The sequence below is a fragment of the Frieseomelitta varia genome, unplaced genomic scaffold (assembly GCF_011392965.1).
Source record: "Frieseomelitta varia isolate USP_RPSP 00005682 unplaced genomic scaffold, Fvar_1.2 scaffold_131, whole genome shotgun sequence".
NCBI classification, from domain to species: domain Eukaryota; kingdom Metazoa; phylum Arthropoda; class Insecta; order Hymenoptera; family Apidae; genus Frieseomelitta; species Frieseomelitta varia.
Window position 1 is genome coordinate 845932 of NW_025108984.1, and position 11284 is coordinate 857215.

Genomic DNA, 11284 nt, shown 5'->3' on the forward strand with positions numbered 1-11284 from the left:
TGTAGATAAACAAGATGATAAATATTTGCAAATCATATTTTATTTAATCTATGGTTTAATTATATTTATTTATAATCTTATAATTATATATATATTTAATTACATTAATTATATATTTGATTAGATATTATCCAATCTATACAGACACAAAATATATACATATGCGTCTGCGTACGTGTGTACTATATACACAAATATCATATGTTGAGAAGAATAAGAATTGAAACAAACTCACCAAAAAGAATTGAAATTAAATATATTATAATTTTACATGCCAAGTATATACTTTAGAAATAAATTATATTTTACATTACGTTAATACCATTTATATACCTCATCTTATATTACAGAATTTTATTTATTAAAATTATAGATAATTTTTCATCCGTTAATTTCTACAAAAATAAAAATAATTTCCAATTAATAAAAAATTATAAATTATTTTTTTATCAAATTATAACTTAATAATATTTAATGAGAATAACTTTCAAGTTGATAATATGTACATGATAATATGTACATATATATACATGTATTAGATAATGAAATGCATAGAAGGAAACATGCTCAGCAGAATATATATGAATGTTACCTAAGTAAGATTGAAATGAAATACGATATATGAAGTGAATCGTATTGTTACATGTGTAATTAATTATTATAAAATTTGAAAAGGTTGCTAATCTTTTTATTATTCATTTTGCTACATACATATAGATACGGTATAAAATTATAAATTTTCAAATGCAATTTGAATCTTTACAAATAAATTGATGAAATTATAATAATAGATAATAATAGATTGGTTTAATTATAATAATAGATAAATTTTGATGACACTTGTATATTATTCTCTAATGTTCGTTAATTAATATTTGTTACTTAAAATATAATAAAATGTTGAATGCACGCAGTACAATTTCATTCTTCTCTGCGGCCATAGTAGTGCACAATGGTGAGTAACGGTACAATTTTATTATTGATCATTTTGTTCTACAATTCATAAATTCGATTGATAGCAATATATTTGATTTTATAAATTTTTATTTTTACGTTTATTTGTAATTGTTTCTATATAAATTTGATAAAAAAATAATAAAGTTGTAATATATTTTCTATTTAATTGAATAATTATTATGAATAAAAATAAATTAAAAAATAACTACAACATATGAAACGACATTCTTTAAGTATACATTGTATAATTATTAATGAAATTATTTTACGTAATGAATAAATATGTTGCATTTACTGTAATTTTCAATTTTTATTATTTTACATGTACATTTATTACATATTTTATATTATACATATTATACATATACATTTGTACATATTTATATATATTTATAATATATTTTTATAATATATATATCTTTCTATACAATATTCGTTTTTTAATAAAAAGAGTCTTTCAAAGGTAAAAGTACATAAGAAATAATATAAAATTTAATTACATTTCAATTACAAAAATGTTTAATTCTAAATTAAGTACACGAAAATGTATTTAGAAGTATTAGTTATGTAATAGATCACTCGTAATTAGGTCTATTTTTATAACCCCTTAGTATCGATTCTTTCATTATAATAGAAACGATGCATTGTTTCCAACCTGTTCCAGTTCGATGCCTATTTTACGAATTTATATTGATTTCTGAAACTGTAGTATTTATCATGTTAGGATTTGAATTTTTATTATTTATTATTATTCTATTATACATATATATGTGATTGATTGATATCGACAATTTTAAATCAACTTCTAAATTTTGAGTTTTATAAAATTAATAATAAAGATAAATAGTAGATTTGAAGAAATTGATAATTAATTCATTTTATTAGTGTTTCAAATAAATTTCATGATTATACATATTTCAAGAATCAATTAAAAATCATAGTTTAAAAATTTGAAAAGCATTAATTTTATATTTGTATATATTTATATTTTAACAATTCTATACAACAATTCTATATTTCTATATTTCTATATTTCTATATTCTATATTTGTATATATTTATATTATTTATATTCTATATTTGTATATATTTATATTATTTATATTCTATATTTGTATATATTTATATTATTTATATTCTATATTTGTATATATTTATATTATTTATATTCTATATTTGTATATATTTATATTATTTATATTCTATATTTGTATATATTTATATTATTTATATTCTATATTTATATATATTTATATTATTTATATTCTATATTTTGATATGTATTTCTTGTAGTATATATCAAATAAGAACAGTAATATTATATTATGTTGTATAAATGAGTATTTAAATTGTTTGTTTAATTGAATTTCAATTTTTTTCTTGTATTACCTATATTTTGTTATATTCTTTGAAAACTGTTCATTTGATATACAAAATCTAATTATCTTTGGTAATTTTGTGTATATTTCATATTATAATAAAAATTATATTATTGTGTATAATAATTATATTACGTAATATCTTTTATTTGTTTCAATAACTGTGTAATAATTATTATTATGATCATAATGAAATATTAATTCAACATGCTAACTTTTATAAATTGGATAAGTCTGAATGATTTACGATTCATATTCAAATTAGATGTAATGCGAATAATTTTTGTGTTGATTTTAACATTTCTAACAGTTAAAATTTAAATAATATTTGGAAAATAAATTTTATTTCTTTTTGTTGTAATATTATAATGTCAGATCTTTAATTAGCAGTTGAATTTAAATCTTACGTTACTGATATTGAAGACTTGTTATCTCAAATTTTAGTTTAAATTTACATTTCAGTTTAAATATGTACATATGTATATTACATTTTAGCATACAAAATCACTATACTATACTATATTATAATATATGTATACATACCATATGTATATATGTTTAGATATGCATATATATGTATACATACCTATAATTTAATAGGTTCTTTTATAGAAGTTAATACATTAATAATAAAGAAAAAAATATATATATAAAATATATAAAATTTGAGGTTGGTAACTTTTGAAGTTTCGTAACCTTCGTTGAGAATATTACGACTGCGCATGCGCTTGAACACAGCCACGCGATAACTGTCTGAAAGTAGTGAATCGTTACAATGTTGTTAGCCGGTTTGTGCTCCTTTTTTAAACGTTGGTGAAGTGAGGAAAATACAGCGTAGTTATATAGTATTTTGTATTTTGTCAATTGACGAAAAAGATTTTGTTCAGTTGTAAGCAAACCATGGTCAGCACTATGAAATTATCTCTTGGTTCACGATGCGTCAAATATCTGATGTTCATCTTCAATCTGCTCTTTGTTGTGAGTAATTTTTTTGTTTTTTTTTTTTGTTTTTTTTTTGTTTCCATTATAACGATTTTTTAGGTACTCGAATAAATCACTGTTCAAAAGTGTTCAGATTTATTTGTTATGATAAAAATTTTGTTTTAAACGCCTTACGATGGAATTACATTAAAAGTGCATGTAGCATATCTCGAAAAGTTATAATTAGATAATTACGTATGATTTTAATTTCGCTTTTGTTTTTCAATTAATCAGAATTTCGTCAATAATCTAACATATTGTTTTTATCTTGTGATTTAATTTAATTAATATCACGAAAGATTTTCATTAATTTCACACTAACTCAAATATAACCTAAATATCAATAAAAATATCGATATACGTAGATCCCTGTGGATGATATTAGAATAATTTAACATCATAAAATACGTGCAATATGCATACAATAAATTTCTATTAATTTTCAAGTGTTTAAATATTTTAAAGAAAATAAACTAATATCAATAGAAAACTAATTGGTAGATGTGTCATTGCGAGATGATCTGTTTTGTCGTATATGATTATGCATTTGTGTTTTTCTGTTCTTAAGTTACATACGTGCAAATTCTTCAATGTAAATATGGCACGACGATAATATAACTAGTAAGTAACGAAGTATTTTATAATTTTTTTTTTTGTGATGAATCATGAATTCCAGATAAACGATCGAGAAAACAAGCGAACATATAGCTACGTATAGATACATATAGATACATATAGATAAACTCCAGGCAAATAAATATATATAGTTTATATATATATATATTACACATGTACATATTTTTTATTTTTACTTTCTAATAATTTTGTTACATTATGATATAATTAAAAAATATCTAATATAATGTGAGTATTATATAACAATATATAAATGCAGAATATATACAGACACAGAACTCTTTTCTTATTGTATAAAAAAGATTTATAATATTTGTTTACAATAATTATCGTAAACAAAAACAAATTATGTATAAAATTAACTTCAATTATTAGTTTTAATGTTAATAATGGAGCAAATATAAAATTTATTATTTTTATTTACAAAATTTATGTAGATACTGCGATGAAGTAACATGTGGCAACGGTATGTAAACTCTTTGAATATGTGCATTTGGAAACCTTGAAAACTTTTTTTATACGAATAAAAAAAAAATCGCTGCGGACAGGATTCGAACCTGCGCGGGTAGCACCCAATGGATTTCAAGTCCATCTCCTTAACCGCTCGGACACCGCAGCTACTAAAATTTTGGTTTATTTTATATGAATGTGTAGTACATACATAATTAAAATAATGCAAATGTCATTTTTTCGACTATATAATAAGAATAATACTCATCTATATTAAACAAAATGAAATTTGTAATTGAAATATTTGAAATATTGCTATTTATACTTACTAAATGAATTGTTTCCGATTTAAATGAAGTAACTAAAGTAAGAATGCATAATACTTTAAAAAATAATTTTCAATTCAATGTATTGTGTATCATTCAGCGTATTGATATAGATATAATAATAGAATGTATATACTTATGCAATATATTATTATATATACGTATAACATCATTTATAGTATATGCAGCATAGTATTACTTATGACAGAGCTGGATGGCAAATTTTTTTTTAAATCATTGTTTACATTGTGCTTTTTGCTTCATTTATTTTAAAGTTCGATTTTCTCATTTCTAACAAAATAGTATTTAAATTTGTTTCAATTTAAATAACATTTTATTTATAAATCATCAAGGAAAGTTTCTTTTAAGAGAATTTTATAAGCAGTTCGCATTCTTTCAAATCACGGCTTCGTATTAACCTTATTTCTGCTGTCGACGAGTAATTGGATATAAAGATCTTTTAATCTGATTTTCTATTGATTAAATTTGCAATGTAAACAAAGCTAAAGTGTTACTTATGATATATTAGAATTAAAAAAAAGTCGCAAGAGCAAAGTTTTATTTAAAATGAGGATAAAAATCTAAAATAGACAGAGAATTTATATAACTAATAAACTTGAAATAGATGAGGTTATGGTTGCAATAGATGTATTTCAATGCATGAAATATCTAAAGATCGAAATGCACGTTAGGATTTATCCCGCAACAAAATAATGAGACATGTATCGATTTTTGATCTCTATATATATCTCTAGCCATATATGTAAAAATTTTATACATACCAATTCTTTCATCAGCAACATTAAAAGATCAGCTGTTATTTATACATTTTTTTAGATAGAAGTCGTTTATGTGAAAAACAAATGCGATAACATGATAGGGTAGACATTGAAAAATATTATTTTATGATTAACCTCTTGCGCTGTAATGACGTGTCACGCACGTCGAAAATATTTGACCCAAAATTGCAATATTTTCTCAGTTTTAAGTATATTGAAATATAACCTAAGCAAAACAAACAATAAATTTATTACTTCTTAGAAATTTATTACTAAACAATAAATTTATTACTTCTTAGAAATTTATTATTTCTATCCAGTGATATATCGATGAATTCAAAAAGAGGACGAATTATTGTATACGGTTTGGTCACTCGTTATGGTCCGCAAACCAGTTACTCGCGCAAGAGGTTAATAATGTGTTCACTTTTCTTTTTTTTCAATGAACCTCTATGTGGTTAATATTTTCCATTCTTGTTCTATTGCTTCTTTGAGCTCATTTATTGAATTATATTGTCTTACTCAGATTAGGCGACCTCGTTGACCATTGTAATATATTTATACCATTTGTTGAGAAATAATAAACGACCTCCGTTGTATAGATTATTTTGTTGAAAAATGTAGTTTTCATCAGGAATTCAAGTAGTATTTTCTTCGATATAATAAACGAGAAATGCTCATTTTCTGTGATTTTTTGTTTTACAGCACATTTTTTTCTTGTGGTCTTTTATCTCTGATTACAGCTTTCGATTCAGTAGCAGATCTAATGGGAAGTTAATAGTCTTTGTGATGAACCAAAGCAAATAACAATTAATTTTACGAAACCTTTATTGCAAAAATTTTATGCATTGCTCATAGTTGTGATATAAAGAATATAATAAAAAACTATGTAATCATTAATTGTAAGAGCATTGACTCAAACATGTGCAAATTGTTTTATTATTTCATCATACGATAATGATCTAGTTATATTATTTTCAGTTGACAGAATGATCAAAAAGTTCAATCGTTTCTCGAGTATAGCTCTTCTGTATCTATTTTTGAGATAAAAATATTATTGAGTTAAAAATAAAGAAAATATTTTTGAACTAAAAATATATCTATTTGACAAACGTCGTTTTAACCAGATTAAAATTTTTATTCCAGTTTTTGCGTGCTAACAAGTATATCTTGTTGTAATTTTAACAGTTGTTTAGTCATTTTGTAGCATTAATACACATCAAGGTTAATCTGTCCCTATTGAAAATCCCAAACATTAGAATATTATAATCAACATTATAATTAAGATTACAATCCAATTCCAAATAAAACTCCCGTCTTGACCCTAGCCTAAAATATTCGGGTATCCATGCACATTTAAATAGATAATACAATTGTAAATTATAATTATTGTTTAAATTTTTCAGATCACGGGTATAATATTATTATCCATTGGCGTTACGATACAGGGAGTTTATTACAATTATCAACACTTCTTGGATAATAAATTTTTATCAGCTCCTTCTCTGTTGATTGCAATTGGCACAATTATCTTTTTCATCGCCTTTTTCGGGTGTTGCGGCGCTGTACGCGAAAATTATTGTATGATAGTTACGGTAATTTATATTATTTTATATTATTTAATAAACTTTAATGCTTTACATAGTTTTTAAAATTTCAGACTACAGTTCAGAAATTGGAATGAACAGTTTCTTGATATAAATAAATATGAACCTCTATGTATACTTTTAACTTGTCGTAAACGTATCACGAATGTTTTATGTTTATTCTTTGATATCCTTTGTTACAGAATGTAGCGAACATTTTACGATCGAACATTTAATAATAGTATTGTCCTTATCTGTAAGAAATTCATTTAATTTCTTGATTTTAGTTTACGTCGTTGTTGGTCATCGTTTTTATTTTGGAACTCTCAGGTGGTATATCTGGATACGTTCTGAGAGCGAGAGCTTCATCAATTATTCAGGAGAAAATGAAAGAGTCAATACAACAGTATCAAAATAATTCAGAGATATCAACCGTTTGGGACAATCTACAGCGCGATGTAAAGTTCTTTTTTATTTTCTTTAAATTTTTATTCTTACAATTCTATTCTATTTCAAATTCTATTTTTCAAACAAGTTGGGTAATATCTAGAAATTTTTAATTTTTTTTAACGCTTTTCTAAACCCTTATTCATTTCTTGTGTCAATTTATAAAATGTTATGTTATTTTACAACACTCAAGTACAGGTAAAAAGGTGAGGGTCTGTGGTATATAACTTTTATCATCAAGAACATACTATTTTTGATATTGATAAAAAAATGCTGCCAGTTACAGATAATATTCGTTTTCAAAATACTTGACAAGCAGTACAAATTATCATGCATTACTTTTTAATAGCACGATGCATTACTTTTTTAAAAATCTGTACAAGCATCTATAATTTCAAATCATAATGTTAGATAAAATTAAAAAAGATAAGATCACAATATGAAATTGAACATCTATACGCAAGAATATAAATTTGAATAGGAATTTAATAGAAAAATTTTACGCAATTAAATATAGAAATTTAATCTGTCTGTTGCTAATGAAAAAATTTGCAAATTGAAATATTTCTCTTTTCATTATAATGCATCAATTTTATACCAGGGATAAATTTAAGATGGAAAAATGAGGGATAAATAAATGGGTTAATATTTGGAAATTTTATAAAAATTTAAATAACGAATATAGAATGATTCTTAAATGTATGCTCGTAATTAGTACATTCTGCAGCTCATAAACCTTCTAATGTTTATAATCTAATGTTTATAAAAAATATTCATTGAGTGAAAACTCAATTTATCAATTTTCATTTTTCATGCAATTTAAAACTTACTGTATATTTAGTTGAGGTGAATAATGTGATCTAACGATCTGGAAGAAAAAAGTCAAAATGGATGTGAAATCATTCGAGAAATGTTTGGTATTTTCGAGTGAGTGCAGAATTCAATTCTAAGATGTGCAGTAACATTAGGACACAAAACAAACACATTAAGCATTTTCTTCAATTATCTATAACTCGAAAATTAATTGTAAGATATGCAGGATACAGGATATATTTTTTACATATTTTAATACGCAGAGCTTCACTACTCAAAATATGAACATACATTTAAGAATATTATTAGTAATTTTCATTCAAATATTTCCTGAATATTAATAAATATTCATTTCACAAATATTCGTAAAATTTTAGTTCCATTGTTGTGGTACAACTAACGCGACCGATTGGGTAACTATTGGACATATGAAAGAGACAAATATTCCAGCCTCGTGCTGTATGGAAATTACAGCACCGAAAAATTGCACTATTACGTCCCCAACAGTGCAAAGCACAGGTTGCTATAATACGTTTGTTTCTTTTATTAAATCACATGCTGTACAACTTGGTGGTGTTGGACTTGGCATTGCTTTCGTTCAGGTAATCAATATATGTAAATGAATAGTAAAATGCAAAAAATCAGGAACAACAATTGGATTCAAACGAAATTCATATTATTCTTAAATAGAGTAGGTAATTATTTTCAAGTAATTTATTATTTTAGTTATTATTTGTTTCAGGCAATTGGAATCTGGTTCTCAGTTTTCTTAGCTCGATCGATTAGAAACAGTTATGAGACTGTATAACGTGCATTCTGCTATTTAAGAATACATACAGTGATAAAAATGAAAATTAGAAATTAATCCCAAACGGAACCATTATTATAATCATAGTTCCATTTAAGAATACATCCATAAAAAAATATTTTATATTTCCAAGACTTACTATTATATAATCAAAGAAAAGTGTTATTGTGCAATGCATAACGGGTTTTCTACTAATATTGAGATATTTAAATATTTTCTTTGTTATTAATGATAAAGGTTTATTTGAATGAATAATTAAGTAAAGAAAAATAAAAGAAGACCGGAAAATGTTTGCCTTTTATGTTACATCATATTCTCCTTTGGGAATCAGTCATTCATTTCTCAATATCGTTAAAAACAAAGAAGATATTTAAATATTTTAGTTTCAGCGACTCATTCTGTCTACCAGTGCATATATTACCAGTGAAATATAGTATGAAAGTTATGAGATTTCTATCAGATTAAATGTTATGTATTTGATTATATGTACTTACATAAAATAAAAAATATGTACATAAAATAAAAAACTACAGAGCCATTTTTGTTATGCGTATCAAACTTCCTTATATACATAATGTAAAATTTCTTTACATGTGTAATGATTGTATGTCGAGAAAGATAAAAATTACATTTTTAATTTAATTTAACTGATATTACAGGATAGGTTATAATTAAAAATAATAATACACAGAAATATTGAGTCAAGATTTTAATTTATTCAAATTGAAATTTTAAATAAAGTGATAAGAATGGTAATATAGTAACAATAATTTTGCTATTACAATTTTTTTGCTATAATACATTTTATTATACAATTATTACATAATTATTACAATAATTATTACATAATTTGTGCTTTACGGTGTTCTAACATTCCTTCTCTCTTTTTCTTACAATCAGTAGAATCTGACGTAACTCTGATTTAAATCTGATTCATGCATGAATCTTTCACTAGCATTTATCTCTGCATATCTCTGAATGTACAAAATTTGAAACTGAAATTTTAAAATTTGAATCAAAATTTCAAAAATGAGACATTTTCGAGAAAAATATTGAATATAAAAGTTTCAATAATTTTTCGACGCACATGATTTGATATCTTTCTATAAATACATACATACATGAGGTATTCGAGAAATTGTCGAGACCTTGAGAGTTGGAAATCCGAAGAAAAACATCGGATTGGGTGTGTCGGGATTTCCGTGAAAGGAAAACTTATTAGAAACTCATTCCACGAAATGCATTATTTCGAGAGGATCAAATTTTATAATTGTATGATTAATAATTTAAATAATAAGTGAATAAATATATTTTATGATCTAACTTTGAAAGTGACAGAAAAATCGAAAATTTGAAATCACGGTATTCATTAAAGCCTTGAAACAACAGTCAGAGCCCCGAGTTTTTTAAAATTACCGAAACTTTCGGAATACTCGTTCTGAATTCGAGGTAAGTACTGAGATCCATTGGAACTCTAGAATTTCGGGATTTTGCACACCCTTAATACATACCAAATTATATGAATGAATGCATTTGAAAACAGGAATCGAAAAATTTACGGAATTTTTTAATAGACAAACGAAATTATGTCGCGAGAAATGTCATCCTTGCGATGCAAGGGATAAACGTGGACTGTAGAACTTCTATAAAAAAAAGGTTCTTACATTATAAATTCTCTTAAGAATTAAAAGAAGTTTCTTAGTTTGAATAGAACATGAGCTTAAGTATAGAAATAGAGATTTTTCCACAATAGGCTCAAATAATTCATTTATCAATATTAAAAAACTTCTCGATACTATGATAAATATTGAATGGTATTCAATAAATACTATGACAACAATACTAAATAGATATTACAGTTAAATTCATATTCTAGATGTTTAATATTTGCATAGATAATTCACAGCTTACGGTTTGTTTGTGTTTGTTTGTGGACTGAACAGGAAACTAAGGACGTTACACAGATGTTATTTATGAAGTAGTAGTAGTGAGCATTTGCGTGTTGACTATCATTGATTTGTTGGTCTGCGTTACAATATAGTTTTTGAACTTTTATTAATAAATTATATTGTTAAATAAAACTGATATCTAATAATTTGGTACTTTTTTTTGTCTCGTAAAA

The 11284-nt window shown here is 24.3% G+C and overlaps 1 protein-coding gene, 1 long non-coding RNA gene and 1 other non-coding gene across 3 annotated transcripts in view; 2 read left to right on the plus strand and 1 right to left on the minus strand.

Annotated features, from left to right (window-relative positions):
* The first annotated feature begins 3061 nt into the window (after positions 1 to 3061).
* LOC122529451 (CD63 antigen-like) lies at positions 3062 to 9689 on the plus strand. The gene is made up of 5 exons (XM_043655607.1): positions 3062 to 3314; positions 6915 to 7103; positions 7382 to 7552; positions 8732 to 8956; positions 9097 to 9689. The coding sequence occupies exons 1-5, from the start codon at positions 3237 to 3239 to the stop codon at positions 9160 to 9162; spliced, it is 729 nt and encodes a 242-aa protein (XP_043511542.1). The 5' UTR covers positions 3062 to 3236; the 3' UTR covers positions 9163 to 9689.
* On the minus strand, positions 4490 to 4571 carry Trnas-uga. The gene has a single exon. It is a non-coding gene; the product is annotated as a tRNA-Ser (tRNA).
* Positions 9690 to 10234: 545 nt separating the features above from the next.
* The window catches only part of LOC122529253, a 2662-nt gene continuing 1612 nt past the window's right edge, over positions 10235 to 11284 (plus strand). Inside the window, exon 1 of the long non-coding RNA XR_006306777.1 lies at positions 10235 to 10611. This is a non-coding gene — a long non-coding RNA (uncharacterized LOC122529253). The remainder of the gene's footprint in view (positions 10612 to 11284) is intronic.